The sequence below is a fragment of the Canis lupus genome, chromosome 26 (assembly GCF_048164855.1).
Source record: "Canis lupus baileyi chromosome 26, mCanLup2.hap1, whole genome shotgun sequence".
Lineage (NCBI taxonomy): Eukaryota > Metazoa > Chordata > Mammalia > Carnivora > Canidae > Canis > Canis lupus.
In genome coordinates, this window is record NC_132863.1 from 48,153,218 (window position 1) to 48,174,247 (window position 21,030).

General features: G+C 59.3%; 1 protein-coding gene and 1 long non-coding RNA gene across 2 annotated transcripts in view; one reads left to right on the forward strand and one right to left on the reverse strand.

Moving 5' to 3' along the window:
- The window catches only part of TAF4 (TATA-box binding protein associated factor 4), a 67,313-nt gene extending 49,577 nt beyond the window's left edge, over positions 1 to 17,736 (reverse strand). Inside the window, 4 exon segments of the mRNA XM_072801635.1 lie at positions 16,230 to 16,715; positions 16,824 to 17,255; positions 17,258 to 17,381; positions 17,383 to 17,736. Of these exon segments, the coding sequence (XP_072657736.1) occupies positions 16,230 to 16,715; positions 16,824 to 17,255; positions 17,258 to 17,381; positions 17,383 to 17,721 (1,381 nt within the window). The 5' untranslated portion in view covers positions 17,722 to 17,736.
- Positions 17,737 to 18,412: 676 nt separating this feature from the next.
- LOC140618749 (uncharacterized) lies at positions 18,413 to 19,647 on the forward strand. The gene is made up of 2 exons (XR_012018827.1): positions 18,413 to 18,601; positions 18,771 to 19,647. It is a non-coding gene; the product is annotated as an uncharacterized lncRNA (long non-coding RNA).
- Positions 19,648 to 21,030: the final 1,383 nt, after the last annotated feature.

Sequence of the window (21,030 nt, forward strand, 5' to 3'; positions counted from 1 at the left end):
TCCTGGAGACCCGGGATCGAGTCCCGCATCAGGCTCCCTGCATGGAGCCTGCTTCTCCCTCTGCCTGTGTCTCTACCTCTCTCTCTGTGTCTCTCATGAATAAATTAAAAAAATCTTTAAAAACAAACAAAAAAACACGTTGTCAAACTAACACCCAAAAAACACAAAATACTTAGATATAAACCTAACAAAATACGTATTAAGATCTCCGTAAAGTCAACTAAAATCTCTGATGAATTGAATCACAGAACTAAATAAATAGGGATCTCTGGGTGGCTCGGCGGTTTGGCGCCTGCCTTAGGCCCAGGGCACAATCCTGGGGTCCCGGGATCGAGTCCCACATCGGGCTCCCTGCATGAAGCCTGCTTCTCTCTCCGCCTATGTCTCTGCCTCTCTCTTTCTCTCTCTCTGTGTCTCTCATGAATAAATAAATAAATCTTAAAAAAAAAAACTAAATAAATGGTCATGAATAGGACTCGATACTGTCAGGATGACAGTTCTTCCCAACTTGATCTATGGATTCATTTTCATCCCAGCCAAACTCCCAGCAAGTTACTTTAGGGATACTGACAAAGAAATTCTAAAGCTCACATGGAGGGGGCGCCTGCGCGGCTCAGTCCCTGAGCGTCTGCCTTCAGCTCAGGTCAGGATCTCAGGGTCCTGGGATCGAGTCCCACGTCGGGCTCCCTGCCCAGCAGTGAGTCTGCTTCTCCCTCTCCCTCTGCCCCTCCCCTTGCTCGTGCTCTATCAAATACATAAAATCTTAAAAAAAAAAAAAAAAGAAAAAGAAAAAAGAGCAGAGCCCTGAAACAGGCCCCACGAATACAGTCAACTGATGTTTGACAAAGGAATGAAGGCAACACGACGGAGCAGAGACCGGCTCTTCCACAGTCGGTGCTGAGCCCCCACGGACGTCCACCTGCGGAAAAACAAATCTACACACAGACCTACACCCTTCAGGGAAAATCACTCCAAGTGGGTCACAGACTTAAATGTACCGTGTAAACTATCAACTCCTCGGGGATAACCCAGGAAGCAACCCAGGTGACCTCGGGGATGGCAATGACCTTTTAGACACAACACCAAGTCAGGGTCCGTGAAAGAGAGAGCCGACAGGCTGGTGCGCGTGAGAATTAAAAACGTCTGCTCCCCGAAAGACAACACCACGAGAGTGAGAACACAAGCCACAGACCGGGAGGAAACACTGGCCAGAGAAACAGCTGAGAAAGGGCCGTCGTCCAAAATACAGAAGAACTCCTAACACGCAGCAACAAAAACACAAACAACCCGATTAAAAAAAGGGCCAAAGCCCTGACCGGCCCCTCACCACAGAGGACCCGCAGGCGAGCCCCTGAACTCACGCCCCTCGGCCTGTGTCACCAGGAAATGCCGACGACAACGAGCGAGACGCCCGCACGCCCATCAGAAGGGCCCAAGCCCACCACGCCCACGACGCCAAGTGCTGGCTGAGATGTGGGCCAGCAGGCACTTTCATGGGGTGCTGGTGGGAATGCAAGATGGCACAGCCTCTTTGGAAGGTAGTTTGGTGTTTTGTTGCAAAACTAAACATATTCTTATCCTATGATCCAGAAATTGTTTCTTGGTATTTACCCAATCTATTTCTCGTGAAAACTTATGTCCACACAAAGAGTTGCACACAGATGCTTACAGCAGCTTTATTCATAATTGCCAAAACTTGTAAGCAACCAAGATGCTCTTCAGTAAATGATGGATGATGCACTGAGGAAGGGGATCCCTGGGTGGCTCGGTGGTTGAGCATTTGCCTTCGGCTCAGGGTGTGATCCTGGGGTCCCGGGATCAAGTCCCACATCAGGCTCCCTTCGAGGAGCCTGCTTCTCCCTCTGCCTGTGTCTCTGCCCCTCTCTCTCTCTCTCTCTATCTCTGTGTGTGTGTGTCTCTCATGAATAAATAAATAAAATCTTAAAAAAAAAATAACACACTGTGGCAGACCCAGAAAACGGAACGTTAATCAGTGATAAAAAGGAATAACCTCTCAACAGTGAAATGGCAGGGCAGAGACACAAATGTACATCACCAGGTGAAAGAAGCCAACGTGAAAGGCCACACACTGTGTATGCCAACTATATGACACTCTGGAGAAGGAACAACGGCAGCAGGGGTCGGGGTCAGGAGGTGGGGGGTGAACAAGAGGACCACAAAAGGTTTTAAGGGCAATGAGAATACTCGGTACAATACCGGTAACAGATAGATGTCTTTATGTATTTGTCCAAACCCATAGAACCTACACGCAGAGATGAACCTAATGCAAGGACCCTGGGTGATGATCAGATGTCAAGTGCTGGTTCACGGATCCTAACACATGTACCCTCTGCTGGGAGATGGACAGTGGGGAGGTTGCACATGTGTGGGGGCCGGTCACATATTGAGAAATCTCTATTTTCCTCTTAATTTTGCTGCGACCTTTACTCTAAAAAATTAAGTTCTTTACAACACAAAAACACATGATCCCTTTTAGTGGTACCTGGAGACTCCAGGGAAGTACCCCAAACCCCCTCAAAAAGTAGCCTGTGGGGGCACCTGGGTGGCTCAGTTGGTTCAGCTCAGGTCATGATCCTGGGGTCTTGGGATTGAGCCCATTGCGGGGGGGGGGGGGGGGGGGGGTGTCCGTGCTCAGCGGGGAGCCTGCTTCTACCTCTCTCTGCCAGCCACTCCCCCTGCTCGGGCACTGTCCAATAAATAAATCAAATCCCCCCAAAAAGTAGCAGCCCACGGATAGCTGGCTAGCCAGCAGAATTATCTATTGCCCACACCTCTTCCCCCACCAAGAGCCCACTAAGCCAAGAGTGAAGGAAGGGACCCCCAAAGGTCAGGGCAGGATATCCAAGCTCTAGGCAGAACTAATAGCCACAAGATCCTTTCCTAAAAAAGAGAGGACATTCTGGCATCAAGAAGTCCCCGTCTAGTCCCACCTGACCACCACGAGACGAGGGGTGCCAAGGGGGCACGACGGCTCTCCCTCCCTCCTCTGTGCCACGCTCCCACCGGCCAGGACCAGCAGACACTCCATAAAAGGCTCAACAAGACAGAGACCTCTGCACCTACTGTATGCCCAGCACCGTCCTGGGCGCGAGGCGTCAGTGGAGCTCCCCTCTCAAGAAGCCACCCGGGAAGAGCACAAACGGTAGGGCGCCCGAGACAGGGGAGGACACATGCCAACAAGCCACCCAGACACAAGAAAATGTTCCCGACAAATCAAAAGGAATTTCAGAAAGAGAACAGGCAGGTAATTATTTTAGAAGGGAGCACACTGCCCTCCACCTGGAGGCACCGCAACATTGCGGCGGGCAGCGCCTCCGCAGGGCCTGCTCTCCGGCCACTCCCGGCCAGGCCACGCGCGCATCGGGCTCCGGGCCGGGGGCCACGAGTTCGCCACCCGCGGTCCTCCAGGCGTGACTCGAGGGCACTCGGGCAGACAGCAGCACCAAGGACGAAGCTGGGGCTGGCCCAGGGGCTGGGAGAGCTGTGCCCCCAGCCCCCACATTGCCAGAACCAGCCGCTTACAGGGCCGTACGGCTCCGCTATCCCAGCCCGCCCCCACCCCCACGCGGAGCAGTGACCTTCATCCCAGATAACAGTCTACACCTAACCCTCCAGCCTCGCAGGCCGACTGCACCCTGCAAACCACCTCTGCACAGCGACCAGCTCTCCGGACAGGGTGCACCTCTTCCAAGGGAACCCTACTTCTGGTTTGATGGAGGACACTGATTTCTCGTGATGACATAGTGCTTCGTGGCAGTCAGGCCACAGTGCCCGCCGCCCCACATAAAGCCTGGGGACAGCCGCCTGCCTCCCTGCTGGTCCCAAGGAAGGACCACCGCCTCTCATGTCCCCTCCCTGCCCCCAGCAGGGTAAGCTCTTTCTCTCACCCCCCGGGGAGGTGGGGCTGGCCACTTCAGCCCCTTACCCTCCCTCACCCAAGAGGCTGGTCGCAGGAACTCGGTGACACAGCCCTCTCAGGACTCAGGGTCCCTCCACCCCAGCTCCTGCCCTCTCTGCCACCTTCTCCGAGGCCTAACCAGACACCCTGCAACTCACAGCAGCTGGGACCAGCCTCCCTGTCTGCAGCCTGCCGGCTGCCCTGTCCTGTGGCCCTGGGCCCTGGCCCCCCACTTTCTCCCTCTCTCAGCCTCTGGAGCAATTGCTGACTCGTCTGTAAATACATCTGGAGTAACCACGAGCCACGGGCAGCCACCAAGCACCTGAGTGAGCTGTTTGCAGGTGCAGCCATAGGAAACAGGGTGCTCATGGCTCAGGACGACATGCATAAGGAACGGCACGTCAACCTGGCAACACCTAGACACAAGGGGTTAAATAAGATACATTCTCATCACCGACTTCATCTTGTTGAACTTTCACATTTCTTGTCCTTTTATTTTCTTTTTAATGTTTTTCTGGTTTCTGGTCCTTTTAAACATGCTACCAGAAACTTTAAAATCTATACATGGCCTGTGTCACATTCCTCCTGGAGAACATGGGTCTAAAATCTCCAATCTTCAGAAAAAAAAGTCCAGAAACAACAAAAGAAACGGTCCTTACATTCCATTCACATGGCCCCATACCCCCTCTGAAACGAGTGTCTCTAAACGGTATCTGAACACCCCAAGATCACTTCCCCACCCTTCCACTGAGGACTGGCCTGTTCCAGCCTCTGGGAGCCACTGGGGGCCATACCCAAAGCAGCTCCTTCCTCATCTCCCTAACTGGCCACCAACACATAACAGGTGAAGACACCTTCTTGATACACGCCTGGCCCCATGACCTGACAACCCTGGGGGCCCCCCAGGGGCTCTCCTGTGGGCTCTCCTGGGGGTTCCCCTGGAGGCTCCCCCTTGCCTCACCTGTTCTCCTCCCCAGCATCCTTTGCTAGCTCCTCCTCTGTTCCACCTCTAGGTGTCAGAATGTCCCAGAACAGGTCTCTGGCCTGTGTTCTTCTCTCCCTGGCTATACTGCACCTCCTCCAAACTTGGTGAGCACACTGCCCTCATGGTTTAAAATAACATCAGTCTCTTTTTCTTTTTTTTTTTTTTTTAAGATTTATTTATTTACTTATTTGTCTTGAAAAGAGGGAAAACACATGCAAGGGAGTGCACACGCACGCGGCCAGGGTGTGGGGAGGACAGAGGGAGAGAGAATGTGAAGCCGACTTTGTGCAGAATGGGGAGCCTGATGCAGAGCTCAATCTTACAACCCTGAGATCATGACCTGAGCCGAAACCAAGAATCGGATGCTCAACTGACTGTGTCGCCCAGGCCCACGGCCATCCCCTTCCCCCACAACTTTTTAAAGTAAGCTCTACACCCAGTGTGGGGCATTAACCCACTACCTGGAGATCAAGGGTCCCATGCTCCTTACAGTTGAGCCAGCCGGGTGCTCCTAAAATATCATGTCTTTTAGGGACCATCCCCCCCAACTCCCAACCCTGAACCCACTTCTGAATTTCAGACTCACATCTCAATTCCCCCCAGCCGCCCCCCTTGAATGGTTGGACAGCCCACACTACACATCTAGAACCAAGAACCTGAGTCTTCATAAACAGACCCAGACCGTTCTCAGAACCTCTCCCGCGTGTGGCCCTGTCGACAACAGCCTGCCAGCATCTCGTGAGCTGACCACTCCTCCCAAGGCAGGAGCCCTGGGCACAGCGTGAGGGCCCTACTGGCAAACAACACAAGAGGGGATGAAGAAGCCCTGGTGTCTCCGTGGAGCAAAATACCACACAGCACAGGATGGAAGAATCGCTTAAAGCAAAGACCCCACAGCCCGGCACCCTTCCTACAAACTTAAAACTCAGATAAAACACCTATTGAACGACGCTTAAGAAGAGGCCATGAGCAAGTTGGAAACAAAAAAACCATGGGGTCAGGACGACAGTGGCCACAGGCTAGGGGAGGTGGGGGCTGGACGGTCGTGTGGGATGCTGGCAGGGCCCAGCCCTTCTGCAGGTGGTGCCTGCAGGTGCTCGTAAGCTATTTAAATGACCACATGAAACAGCCCCTGCAGGGACCAAAGACTGTGACCAACCCAGTTCTACGCAACTAAGATCCAAAAACATATCCTGTTCCCCACTAGTCTTCCATCTCAATTAATGGCCTTTCAAACTCATGGCGTGTCTACCAGGCGGACAGACCACAAACACCTCCAGACGACGCCCTGACTCACGCCACGGGCATCCCTGCCACGCGAGTGCCACACTGACGCACAAGTTCAGAGAACGCGGCACAAGCTGTGGCTCTCTGCCCGCAGGGGCTCCTGCCTCGCCAGCTGGGTGAGGCGGCCGAGAGCCCCCACCCCGGACTGGCTCTGCACCGCCTGCCCCACTGCCAGGGCCTCCTGGGACAGGCCTCAGCGGGCCACGCACCTGTCCCGAAGAAGCACCTTGCTCTGCTGAGGAGCCACAAAGACCAGCGTCCCGAAGCAATGTGGGAGCCTGGGCCTGAATGATGAGCAGAAGCACCCAGAAAATAACATCCTTTGCAATGGGAAGAGCAGCTGTGACCCAGTGGGTGCCCCGGGAGCAGGTGGCGAGGCTGTGAACCCCCCGCGGTCAGGCCACCATCAGCCCAACGAAGGGCCTTATGCAGCTAACAGGTAGCACAACACTGTGGGGAGGTGGGGCATCCAAGGGACCGAGACCCTTGACACTGCACTGGGCATCTACTGCTTGACAAGTTCTAACTAAAGCACACACAATTACAAGAGAGAACACTCCAGGCGTCTACCCCTCAAAACAAGTGGTTGTTAAGTATTATCATAACAGTTTCGGGTCTCTCTAGGAAAAATAAAATATGCAGAGAAAGTCAAGGTCCCAACCCCAGGCTCATCCCACCATCCCAGGGAGTCAGAGTGCACCCTCTGGCGCCCTCCCACACCAGGACACACGCATGCTCACCACTCATGGACCCGAACGGTGTGCACCCTTTCACAGCCACGGCCATGGCTCATAGCACGCCTCGTCCCCAAGCCACCTTCCACACACGGGGCACCTCTGCCGTCCAGCATGCCAACGCCAAGCAGAGAGAGGGCTCCCGCACGCTGTCACACACCGCACAGCCACTCATATGACCGTGTCTCCACGGGCCTAAGGCTGGCGGCCTCACAAAGCCAGGCCAGCGGCCTCCCACTTGGGGTACAACAATCTCCTAGAGGCCGGCAGCCCCACCCACTCCAGGACACTCTGCCAGGACCCTCACGGTCACCCCGCCAGCCTCGTCCACAAGCATGGTCAGAGACCCACACGGAAGTACGTCTGGACCGTGAAACCCCCAACGCTGGGGGGGCGGGGGGGATGAGGCAGGCTCCACCATCCGGGATCACGATCCTAGAGAGCACCCAGTAAGGAGTGTCCAAACCTCCCAGCATGAAATGAAAGCCAGGGTTGGCCCCCTGAGCATCAGGCCCAGAGCGGCCAGGACCCTTGCCTGGACACACAGGCTCCCAGTGGGCTCCAGTTGTGGGCTCCTGCGGCCCATCTGCGGGCTGTGTTGACCGAGTCACTCTAGAGCTCTGGGAGACATTCTGAACAAAGTTTCTCAACTGTTCGACACGTAACGAGGTGGCACCAACCCTGATTATCTAATCAGTCCAAAGCAGCAGAGAAAACTCTCGAGTGTCCAACACGGACTACAACAGACAGAGGCCTATCTTGAGCTGGGCTCTCGTGTGAAACAGCCTGGCCCCTGTGCGTGCGCTGCCTCGAGCGGGCGGCAGTGCAGGAGACGCAGCGGGAAGGAGCAAAGGCGCCTCAGGGCCCCCGCCCTCTCAGTGAAACGGCTGAGGGTCTTGGAAAAGCCACTCACCTCTGCGGGTCTCGCTGTCATCGGGACCACCTGGCTGTGGAGCCCTCCGACGCCCGAATCTGTCCATCAGCACACAGCAGGGAGCCCAGGGCGACACACGCCTCGGCGAAGCCACCGGGGTGTCAGCTCAAGCCCCGCGTCAGAGGACAGGATGCCCATCCCAAGCCGTTGCCACACATAAAAAGGCCAAGAAGCCAGGAGATGTTTGCTGCCTTAATGACACATGCTCTGCTTTATAAAAAGCTCTTAAAACAAGAGCTGCCCTGTGTCCGCCTCCCTGGAGGGCTGGTAGCGCTCAGCGTCGCCCCTTCCCCGCAGCGGGCTCCCTGCTCTCGGCCACCTCCCTCCTCCCCGCCCCTCTCCCCTGGACAGAGTGGCCCAGGCGGTAGCCTTGCTGTTCTTCTAGGCAGAGACTCCCTTGGGGGCCTCACTCTCATGGCCAAAAGCTCCATCATACGCCATGTGACTCCCAAATTCAGACCTCCAGTGGCCTTCCCCCCCCCCCCCCAGGCCCCCGCCTCATACTCAGCTACCTCTGGGACACTTGCTCAGAGGTGGCATCACAAACTTCACGTTCCAGACAGGCACGCGGTCACCCGGCCCACTCCTCCTTCACTGCAGTACCCGGACTGGGTCACCCCAGAACTCTCAGTTCCCTACCGCCACACCCTGCTGCCCGCCCTGCCCCTCACCACCCACCCCTGCCATCCACGGGCCACAGACACGAAAGAGATCTCAAAACACAATTCAGGTTCTACTGGCGCCCTGCCTAAAACCCTCCAGCGGCTTCCCACCAAACCTGGGATAAAGTCAACCCCGTGGCACACCTGGATACAACGGCTCTGTGACCGAGCCCCACGCATGTCCCAGGGCCCACGCTCGGGCCTGTGCACCTGACCTGCCGTCTCCTCTGCCTGGAACCTGGGCCCCGGCTGCGCACACAAACCCTCTTCTCATCGTCTTCATGTCCAGGTGACAGCTCCATGCCAGCTGCTCAGAAAGGCGTCCCGGCCCAACCAGCAGTACCCTCGGTCACTCACTCTCTGTGCGCTGTTTATTCCTGCATCACATTCGCCACGATGACAAAATGTGCTCACAGTGACATTGCCAACCGCCCACCCCCAACCCAACTCAAGCACCCCAAGAGCAGGGGCTCTGTTGGCCTCGGGACTCCTGGGCTGGACCCCAGCACCCACATCCGCCTTGCTCACTGGGTCAATGCACACCCTAAAACTAATGGGCCACAGTCTTGATCAACATCTGTGGAGAAAGGTTTAACCTCATTTAGTCAAAGAAATACACCTTAAAAGCAGATAAAACCTTCCAAGGAATCCTTCAGAATGGTATCGATTTCTAAAAAGTCCTATTTTGGCCATGGTTCTAAAAACCATGACGTGAAAGTGGAAATGGTTGAGCCTTCAAGAAGGCAATTTGTATCAAAGGCCTGAAACGCTCAACCCACCAGATGCACGCAGAGCTTTGCACAAAGACGCTCACCTGAGGGTCACTTACAACAGACGAGGGGCCGCGAGTCCCGGCAGCCCAGCACGGGGGCCTGCGGGGAAGCCTCGGCCTGCGGTGGTGGGGGGCGGCCCAACAGGGGCGCTTCAAAGACCACCAGGGGCGGGGCACTCGCCACACAGGCCGGGGCGGGTCGCACGCGGGACCACGGGGATGGGACTGCGGACCAGTCGGAAGTCCCTCTGCACCAAACACAGGCTGGGAGGACGGGCGCCAGACCGAGCCCGGAGCCCGACTGCCCGGCTGCACAGGCAGGGGCCAGGAGTGACTTTCTTTCCTTCTTCGTGGTTCTCTTTCCTTCCCCAACTTCCCACAGTGAATAAAACTAATTTTAAATCAGAAGAAAAAAGGTGGGAAAAGAAGTCCCTTTCAAGTGACTAATAGTTCTCCAACACTTTGTAGCGCCACTGAAACATCAATCAACAGCGCCCTCCCCTTCTCCTCCCCGATGTGGGGGCGCGGGCGACGCCGCTGCTCAGGCTCCCACACCACCAAACTCCACGCCAAGAAGGCCCGGCCCGTTACCCGCTGTTGCACTAACCCGCGGCGTCTGTCTACGTAAATCCGATACGGATTATATTAAAAACCACCCCGACAAAGCTCCTGTGTGAAAGGCGTGACAATTCCTTGGAAAGCTCTCCTCACACACCGGCCCCGTGCACTTTAGCACAAAGGTTAAGAGTGGAAAGGCCGCCTTCCCTCCTCTTCCAGCCCTGATGGTAACACAAGACCGTCCACACGGTATGGCCACCCCACGTCCCCAGCACCTCCCTCCCTTCCTGAAGCCCTGGGTCTCACCGGCTGACCCCACCAGGCCTTTCGGTGCCCTCTGCGGAGCATCCAGGCCAACACCTGCCGCTCTGACCACAGGGCACAGGCCTGGCAGGCGGCGCACAGCACCGAGGAGGAGGGCTCAGCTGTCCTGGCTCCTAGTGTCCCGCTCTGTCCGCTCGCCGTCCGCTCAGGCCGCCAGCCGCCCTGAACACGTCACTGCAGAGCTACAGAACCTCCTAGCTGCTTTGCTCCTCGGTTCTAAAATCTAACGTCCAATTCAATGCGGTCATAAAGAACTGTTTTAGGATTTCCCCAACCTCTGGAGCTGGAAAACGATTCAAAATATGCCCCTTGGGATGGGAGCTTCCCAATATTGCTGAGGATGTCCCACATTACCTGGTCACACCCTCCTCATGAGATTAATGGTCAAAGAAGCACTCTCGACCTCCCCCACCCCGGGCCACAGAGAAGAGGCAGAGAGGTCCCATTAGACTCCGGCTTCAGGCTGAAAGAAGGCCTGCAGAGCGGCCGAGGGGCTCTGAGCCTCCGGCCCCTCCACGCCAGGCTCGCCCACCTGCACCCAGAAGGCCTCCATCCACCAGGCAGGCGGCCACAGAAGAAATCAAGACACGAAGGAGAGAGAACCCGCACGCTTGTCAAATTGGAGGGGGGGCAAATGTGGTCAATGTCGGCATCTCTGTGTTTTGAAGGTTTTTAATCTCTTAGCCTAGATGTTTAAGGACATGTAAAAACAAAAAGTTGTCATCGAAAGTGTTCATGGCCCTCCCGTAGAAAACATAAAGCTCTCAATTTTGAAACAGAACTTCACCTACCGCACAGGGTTTAGTTAAGCAGCGTTTATCGTGACCTTACAGCACGGGGGTCACGTGTTCATGATTCACAGTGCCCCCACCCACAGCCACCTCGGGCCCAGCTGGCAACAACTGTCCCTCGCCCACGGTGCCCGGCACCCGGGACAGAGGCTCCCGCTGCAAAACTCACCTCTCTCCTCTGGTTTTCCTATCACAGGCCCGATGAAATAAAAGGCTGCCAAGCTCCAGCCTAAGAAGTCTAAGAGGAGAGCCCTAAACAGTAACTGTTTCCCAGGACAACCAAGAAAACCTGAGACTCCTGCTTATCGGCACACGAGGAAGAGTAAAAGTGCTTCTGATTCTGAGAACTTTGCAAATTCCCCAAACCTAAGGCGAGTTTCTCCAGAGTCCTCTTAAATCTCTGCTTCAAGATTTTCAAAAACAGTTGTTAATTATGTCTTAATCAACTCACACATGACGAGCTATTTATAAAAAAGCTGTCTTCAAATGTATCATTTCAGATGAGGAAAGCTCACATCTATGTACTGAAACGGGCCGAAGCATACCCGGAACGGCCTCTATTTTGATTTCGCGGGAACAGACGCGGGTGCCCCTGCTGCTCTGCCCCGCTGGGCTGAGCCACTTCATTCCCAGGGCAGGGTCCGAACTGGGTCGGTCCCGTTCTGATCCAACGCCGCTGCCGGACGGGACCCGGTGCCCACTAGTCAGCAACTCTGAGCAGGGGTAAGGGCAACTTCCGCAGCACAAGTGGGAGCCTGGGCACTTGCCCACCACGGCCCAGGGGCAACAGAACAATCCTGGGGGCCGCGCCCCTCGGCCCCTCGGTTCACACTGTTCCTCCACGGCCCAGGTAGCAAAGATGCCCCTTTCCTAACCAATTCCTGACAAATGTGCGTCCACCCCACACCCCTCACGTGGCAAACATAAAGGACCTGGAAAGTCCTCGACTTTTCAAACTCCAGCGATTCTGCCGTAAGCACACAGCACACGCTGCCCTCAAGTACGGAAAGCAGCAAGAGAGAACAGATACCCCAGGCGGGTCGGAGGGACCCCTTCCCCCGTTACTGCCCAAAGATAAGAACCACCAGCCCCAAAAGACACCCACGTATGCCTAAAACACCATCCCCACCCCACCCCCCAGTCACCAAGACGGCTTTGTCCACCCTTAAGATGATGGGGACAGTCACGGGCAAAGCCCAGACAGGGTGTGAGGAGGAACGGCCTCCCCTCCGGGCCAGCAACGCGCAGAAGCGAGCGCTCAGGGAAGCTAGCTCTGTCCTGCGCTACGCAGGGCTGTCCGGTGCTGGTCGTGTACCGCTCCCAGAGAGTTCTTTTTCTTTTCCTTACAAACGTCACTTACCGAAGCACATCAAAAGGCAAACTCTAAGGCCTGTGGCCCAAAGCGAGCCCACACCCAGGCACACTCCCTCTGCAGGCAGCTGCGCCCGCTGCCCCCATGGCTGTGGGACACATCCCCCACATCTACGATGTTCCTGTGACAGCGCTGGCAACGTTCTCACTCACGGAACCAGAGTCAGCCACCGCACCAGACTCCCCAGTGGCCCAGAACATGTCCAAGTTTGGTGCAGTTTTGATGGAGAATCGAGCAGTCTTTAGACTTCACTGCATCTACAGCAACATGACGCTTGAAAACCAGCGAAAAATGGAATGTGACTGGGATAGTACGTGCACAATAAACGCTCCGTGATAGCACTGTGTCCCGTTCATCCCCGTCAGTTCTACAGTGCTCCATGAAATGGTCAACCCTGCTTCCTAGCAGGCCAACTGAGGCTCAAAGAAAAAAGCCCAGAGCATCCTCGAGTAACAAAATCTAAACTTCTAAACACATCCCTCCTGCCACAGCACCAGCTGCCAAAGCCGGCCCGTAACTTCAATGCCGGGTTCCCCACGTCCTACTGCCCGGCTTGGGGCCAGCCCTCCTGGAACCAGACCGGACCCAAACAGTATAGGGTCACCACCACTGGGCTGTTCCTTTCCCCACCGACAGATACCCGCACTCATCACGTGTGGGAATCAGCGCCCCGGGCACCCGTCCTTACAAGCAAGGATACTAGCTAGCATCGAGAGTATTCACCTTAAAGAAGGAGCAAGCCCATGTTCCCAGGCCGAAGCGTCGACGGTAGGAACGGTGCTCTGTCCTGGAATGAGAACCTACACCGTGGCCAGACCTCAGAGTGATAGGAGGACAAACTCATGTACGCTGCAGAAGATTGCTCATCTGCCAGGGCAAAAGATCACCTTCAGAAACGAGCATCTGTAATGAAGCATCTCTCTGAAAAGATCTCTTAAAACCATTTATGCACATGCTAATTTGGGTGTCATATCACTTTTTTCTTCTTTCAACTATAATCATAATATTACTTCGATGTTACGACTTCCAAGCTGTATGACACTGGTGCTTTCCAGAGTTCTTGGGACAGCTGCCTTTGCAGGAAAAATCCCTTATCCATTTTTGTCATTCCCACGACAGATAAAATTTAGACTCTGGTACCTTCAAACAAGCAAATTAACTATAGTAACATAAACACTTCTTTACAAAACCGTCCCGACAGAGCACATTAAGACAGATTTTGGTAAAACCAAAGTCCACAGAGGCTCACAGCGCGCAGTGAGAGTGGAGCATGAAGGCCCAGGGCTGGCCTCAGGCCCTGGGGAGACCACGGTCCCTCCTCTGCCCAACCTGGAGCCCCGGCCTGCAGGAAGGCCAGGTCCTGAGGGGCAAGACTCTTTCACACACTCCAGCTGCCAGCAGTCCGTGAGCTCACTTGACACCTGTGTGCAGCCTGGAAAACCCTGCCCGCCCCTAATCCCCTCCTCCCAAGTGTTTGCATCTCTGAGTTGTAACAAGAATGAGCTGTTAGCCAAGCATAGTTATTTTTACAAGTCACTTCCACCTCCTCTTTATACGTCGTATGATGAAAGACTGCAATGAAGAGAGGACATCGACTAGTAGAATTCAGTATTTCCTGACCAATTATATAACTAGAATATTCACAATCTGTCGTCTCAGTTTACAGAATCATACTATTTAAAAGAAAGAACTTTGTTCCCGGGTAATAATTTTAACCATGGGTTTTTTTTTTTTTTTTGCTTTTGCTGTTACAGAAATGAGATGATGTGAGAGAAATCAAGAGTTCCCAATTGGCGGGGGTCAGAGGGTGGGGGGCAATGGAGACATGGATATAATCTTTCCTATTCTAGAGGACATCTGTTGCCCAAATGTCAACACGGGCGGCTCTGTGCTCTTAAATACGGGGGGCTTAACGCAAACACTCGTGACAACTCTTGCAAAGAGTCAGCAGTTTACAGCTTTTTTCAAGCGGCCGTCTACTAGTCACACAAAGACATCTCTAATGGTGACATTAGAACAGAAGATAAAAGGGAGTCCAGGGTCAACATGACAAAGATGGCAGAGATGCCCCTTCCCAACCACGGCTTCCACCCCGTGCCCCCCCCCCCCAGCAGAAATAAGGAGGGGGCTTCACTGGAGCCAAGGCTCAGACCCGGGATCCGGCCAGCCCCAAACTGCCACACCTACAGGCCCAGCGAGCCAGGCCAAGCGCCTGCCCTGCCGCACCGACTGCTGAGGAGCTCACACCAGGTTTAAATAACAAAAGTACAGCACAGGGGAAGGCCTTTGCTCGGAGTCAGGCAAGTGCTGAACCGTGTGGGACCACCCGAAAGGCGCTTCTGTAGACAGGTAAGGAGTGTCCTGACGTCACGACCTGACGTACCACAACCACGAATTCCCTCCTCTAAAGGTCACTAGAGATCAGCCCTATTGGCGGCCGAACAGTCAAAATACACATAAGGAGCAAAACAGACACTTCAATCAACAGCACCACGACTTCAAAAAGGAAACCAAGTGTGTCGTAGGGGGCATCTCAGCCCCTCTCCAGCATCACCTTTCTCCCTAAGAGCGAGGCAAACCCCCCCAGCCCCAAAATGCGGGTGGGGGCTGCAAGCTTTCCCTACTCCTGCCCATATAAAAACACCCCCGTCAGCTTTGGCCCCAGTCGGGTGCTCACAGGCTCTGACAAGGAAACCTCTCCTTAAGATGCTGAAATTCTGTCAAGGTGACCAACGGCTCTTTCCAGAGCGCACGCGGGGACAGGGGAGGTGCTGTTTCTACTACTCCTGCCACGGCGGCGGCCGCTCCACCAGCACATGTTACTACACGGCAAGGGAGGAGCTCTCCAGAAGCTCAGCACTGGCAGTCCACGCAGGCGAGGTGCAGAGGATGCAAGGGAAACAGGGGCGCCTCCACTGCTAAACTTTCTCTCTGCCTGGGAATCCCCAAACAAAGCAGCATGACCTGGGATGCTGGGGAGGCCCTTCCGCGGTCAGGCCTGAGAGACCCTCACCAACGGCCCAAGCGACGCGGGAGACGAAGGACACGCACGGGTGGGGACCCCACAGCTCCGTGTCAGCAGGCGTTGCCTGTACCTCTGAGAGACCCGCTGCTGTCACCGGATGGTACCAACGGAGGCAACCGGGCACCCTTTAACCAGCACACTACGCTGCGGGCCACTGTGGCCACAGGAAGTGCACAGCACAGCGCAGAGGCAAGGACGTGGACCAGGAAGGGTGTGTGCCCGAGGATCCCTCCAGGGCTCACCTGGGATCCCTGCCATCCTAGGGTTAGCAGGGAAGCGGAAGCTTTCCATGCAGGCTTGCCCAGCCACAAGGAAGGAGTGTCACTACTGTGCCTGACCTCACGGATGGGGGGGGGGGGGGGCAACTCTCCATCCCAGCCCAGGATAACAGAGCAGCAGCAGCAGAGTTCAGTGAGGACACAGGCCAGACACAAGTGCTCCCCAGAAGCAGGAGGGGAAGCACCAAGTGCAGGGGCCGCATGGACCGGCTCCTCCATCACCCCTCGCCCTGCCGCCCCCTCGGCCTCCGCCGCGGGGGGGGGGGGGGGAGGGGCGGGGGAAGGGGGCGGGGCGGGCAGGGGCACACGCGGCCGCGGTGGGAGCCCAGAAACTTTGCAATGCAAGGAGCCAGCACACAGCACACGTGAAGCGCGGCCGCAGGGCAGGGACCCCCGCTGCCCCGGCACCCCGGGCGCGCGCACACGCGGACACACGCGCGCACACACACGCACACGCACACGCACACGCACTCTCTGTCCCCGAGGGCAGCAGCCCGGCTGGTCGGCCGCAGGCCCGCGCACCCCCGTGACCCCAGCGCCCTGCCAGCCCCACAGCTCCCCGGCCTCCCGCCCGGCGCGGCCACTCACCTGGGGGCAGCTGGAAGTTCTGGATGTTGGTCGGGTTCTGGGGCGGCTGCGGCAGGCGGGGGGCGAGGACCGTGGGCGTCAGCGTGGCCCGGATCCCGCCGCTGGTGGCCGAGGGCGTCCTGGGCAGGCTCTGGGGCGCCGCGCCGGCCGAGCCCTTGGGCAGCCCGCCGGGGGTGCCGGGGGTGCCGGGGGTGCCGGGGGTGCCGGGGGCCGGCGGCGGCGGCGGCGGCAGTCCGGCGGCGGCGGGCAGCGCCCCTTGCATAGTTGGCCCGAGGATCATGCCGGCCCCCGCGCCGGCCGGGCAGCTGGTCGCCAGGGCCTGCGGCGGCGCGGGCGCCGGCTGCACCGCCGTCTTGGGCGAGTCGGCCTTGGCCACCTGCGCGGGCGCGGCGGCGGCGGCGGCGGCGGCGGCGGCGGCGGGCCCGGGCTGACTGTTGGCGGCGGGCGGCGGGGCGGGCGCGGGCGCGGGGGCCGGGGCGGGCGCGGGGGCCGGGGCCGGGGCCGGGGCCGGGGCCGGGGCGGGGGCGGGGGCGGGCGCGGGGGCGGGGGCCGGGGCCGGGGCGGGCGCGAGGGCGAGGGCGGGCGCGGGCGCGGCGCTGCCCCCGTTCTGCGCGGCCGCCGGGGCCGGGGCCGGGGCCGGGGCCGGGGCCGGGGCCGGGGCTGCGGCCGGGGGGCCGGGCGGCCGGGCCAGGCTGGCGGCGGCGGGCGGCGGCGGCGGCGGCGGGGCGGCGGCGGCGGCGGCGGCGGCGGCGCTGGCGGGGGCCGCGGGGGCCGCGGCGGGGGGCGCGGGGGGCGCGGGCGGCGAGGGGGCGCGGGGCGCGGGCGCGGCGGGGGCGCCGAGGAAGGGCGGCGTCTGGATGACAGTGGCGGCGGCGGCGGCGGCGTTGGGCTTGGGCGGCGGCGCGGGCGCGGGCCCGTTGTGGAGCAGGCTGACAGCAGGTGCGGCGGCGGCGGCGCGGAGCGAGGTCCCCAGCGCGGCGCTCCCATTCAAAGTTTGCGCGGCTCCGGGGCCGCCGGGCGGGCCGTTGCGGGCGGCGGGCTGGGCGGCGGGCTGGGCGGCGGGCGCGGCCCCGGGCGCGCAGGCCCCGGCCCCGGCCCCGGCCCCGGCCCCGGCCCCGGCCCCCGCGCCGGCCTCGAGCGCGCTCAGCTTGGCGGCGGGCCCTGCGGGGACAAGCGGGGCGGCGCGGTGAGGACGCGGGCCCGGCCGGCGCCCGCCCGCGCTCAGGCCGCGCCGCGCTCTACCTGCGGGGGGCGGCTCCGGCGCCGCTGCGGGCGCGCCCTCGGCCGGCACGGCCGCTCCGGCTCCGACATGGTTCCCGAGCGCGCCGGCGGCCGCGGTCCGCGCCTCGGGCGCGCGGGGCGCCAGGTGGTGGTGGTGGGCCGCGCTGGCCGCCAGCTGCGACTCGAGCGAGCCCACCAGGTCGCTCACCACTTTCTCGTCCACCTCGCTGTTGAAGAAGACCTCGTCCAGCAGATCCGAGCCCGCCGCCATCTTTCCTCCTCGGCCCGCCGCCGCCGCCGCTCGCCGGCGCTGGGCGGGGAGGAGGCTCCGCGCGGGCGGGCGGGCGGGCGGGCGGGCGGGCGCGGGCGGGGGGCGGCGCGCGCCTGCGGGGCGGGGGCGGCGGCCGGGCGGGCGGGGGGCGGCCGGCTGGGGGGGGAGGGCGGCGGCGGCGCAGTGCGCAGGCGCGGCGGCACGCCCGCCCCCGCCCGCCGCCCGGCGCGCTCCCATTGGCCGCGGCGCCCCCCGCCCGGCCGCCCGGCGCCCCGCGATTGGCCGCGGCGCGCGCTTAAAAGGCGCGGCCAATGGCTGCGAGCGGCAGAGGCCGGGGCGCGGGCGGGCGGCCTGGGCGCGGGGGGCGAGCGGGGGGCCCCGGGCGGGCGGGCGCGGCGGGCGCGGCGGCCGGGCGGGCCGGGGTCGCGGCCGGGGCCGGGCAGGGCGCGGGGGGCGCGGCGGGGGCCCGCTGGGGGACGGCCCCGGGGCTCGGTCTTTGTCTGCGGTCGCTCCAAAATGGCTGCGGCCGGAGCTGACGGGAGCGCCGGGCGGGCGAGGGAGGGACGCCGTGCTCCGAGGCCCCTCCGCGCCGCCGCCGCCATAGCGGGGCCGGGGAGGGCGAGCCGGCGGCGGAGGCCGGCGCGCCCCGGGTCCCCGTGCGTGCGGCGGCGGCGGCGGCGGCGGCTGCGGCCCGAGCGTCCCCGGCGGCGCCTGCCTCGGGCGGCCCGGCCCCGCGCGGGGCCCATAAATCACGGGGGGGCGGACAGGCCCGCGGCGCGGCAGCCGGGTCGGAGCGGCCCGCGGGGACGGCCTCTGCTCTTCCTGTTTCCTCTCCTCCCGCCGACCGGCAGCGTGACCCAGAGGCCGCAGGACGGGTCAGGTACGGTCCCCTGCGGGCGCGGTGCGCGGACGGGCGGGGCGGGGCGGGGAGGGGGCAGGGAGGGGGAGGGGCGGGGGACTGGGCGGAGGGGGGCCGGGACCCACCGAGCTCTCCGCGGGCGGGGCTGCTGCTCAGCCGAGCAGAAACGGGGAATTACGTGTAAAATCAGAGTCTGTAAACCTTGACGACTAATTGGACAATTTGAAGTAAACCACGTACAAGCATCGGCAGGCTGCCTCCCGGCCCCCCCCCGCGTGACGACGTCGGTCGTGGCCCCGCGACGTCTGCACCCTCGGAGCGCCCGGACTGGAGTGCGGGTGGCAAGTGGGCCCAGGGTCGGTCCCCACTGTCGGGTCGCCCCCTGCACGGGGAAGCCTCCCCAAAGGGAGCTCGGCGGTGCCACCTCGGGGCGCCCCCCCCTCACCGCACCCGTGGGTGCATGCCGACTCCACTCCTGCCTGCACCAGGCCTGCTCCCACCTGGGTGCTGACCTCACCCCAGGGTGCTGCGGGGCAGCGTCCAGTCCAGCAGGAGGTCTGCACCCCCTCCCACCTCACCCCGGGGAAGAGGGGAGCTGCCCACCTTGAGAGGGAACAGGGCAGCCCTGGGGCTCCTGCCCTCCTCCTAAGGGGGGACCCCCCCCTCCCGCTGCCGACCTGCCCACCTTGCTCACTCACCCTGAGGACTTGGGGAATTTTCTTGAATATCTGTGTGGCTTTACCTGTGGCCACAAAGAGTTATGACTTCTGCAGCTGGAAAGAGACCTCCCACCTCACATAAAGGAAAAAGGGACAATGAAAATGAGTCTAACTATAAAGACCAGGTTTAAACATGGGAACACATTTGCTGTGACAACGGCAGAACCCAAAATGCAGTCCTGCTGCCTGCCAAGCCGAAAATGTGCAAAACCATGGGTGGAAGGAAAGGCAGCTCCCCAGGCCAGCAGCCATGCAGGCCTTAGTTTATTAAACAGTATATGGTCTTTTCAATAAAAAAGAGAAAGCATCACTCACTTAAATATAAAAATAAACATAACCAAAACCACACTTTCCGTGTTGCTCCAGTTTATGTGCGAGATAGGCAGTGCCCAATGTATTATCTAAGCTTTCGTTGTCCACCTCAACTACTACATAATAAAACAAGACCTGCAGCTAGCTGGCAGCTGGTGGCCTGGGCCTGGCTGCCAGAGTCCCATCTGACAGGTGACTTCCCCACCCAAGCTGACAGTGCTCCTCAGCACGTCGGACCTAGCAGAGGATGCCCGCCAACAAGAATGGCTGCACATCCCACAGTCAAGCTCATGAACACATAACTGATCTGTAGATGCAGGCCCATTCGTGTCTTAGGGTCATCAACATTATAAACAGCAACTTATAGAGAAACAATAGAAATTTATTCACTCACAGCTCTAGAAGCCGCTTCTGTTGGCCCCTGGGGTCCTGGGCTTGCCCCACATCCCTCCAGTCTGTGCCTCTATGGTCACATGGCTTCTCTATGGCCTTTCATCTTTTGATGACACCAGTCACTGGATGTAGGGCCCACCTACTTCAAAATGGTTTCGTCTCAAAAAAGGATTTCATTTCAACACAATTCAATTAACTGTGCAAAGACACCATTTCCTAACTGTCACACACTGAGGTTCTGGGTCGATGTGAATTTTGGGGAGACACCAACCCAATACAACATATGACCAGTCTGTCCACTTATGGAGACAAGACGCACAGATAAATCAGAAGGCAGCCATCTGCCTCATCAGCCCCTTTGCCCCAGGACAGTAGCCTGAGGCCTGAGTCTGGAGTGGAACCCACCAGTCAAGGCTGCCCCTCCCGCTGCTGCCTGGGAAAGAAGGTGCAGTGGCCGAACTCTGTGGCCACCAGTGAGAGGCAAACTGGTGCACTGAGCTCTCTACGCGGGCCAAGCCCGTGTGGCAGGTGAGGTCCAAGCTTGGGAAGGTTGTCAGCAGCCCAGGGTCTCTCACGTTGGAGACAGAAACCTGGAACTCGGACCCTAACGCTGACGGACGCAGGCAGGCCTCCTGTCAGGCTGCCAGCACTGACCAAGCCCTCGGTACGCCAATCAGATGTCCGCTCCTAAGTTAGAGTCGGAGGCAGGCCTGCCTCCTCCGAGACTGACCCAGATCTGCTGGATGCGGGCTGTCTGCAAACTCTCGAATGACTCATTTACAACAGTTTCTTGGCTGACTCCCACAAATAGCTAACTACGGCTATCACGGATGGCTTCTACTGGTTTAGCTCAGAGAGGAGCTTACTGCAAAGTTCAGGTGGGAACTCTGAGGTCAGCCTTCCTGTGACATCTCCCTCGACACCCGAAAGTGCAAGCAAGAAACAGCCTTCCTCTCAGAGGGGCCTGATGGCCTCCTGAGTCCCCCTTACTCCGAGGGGTGCGAGGCTGCCAAGCTCCATTCTCTA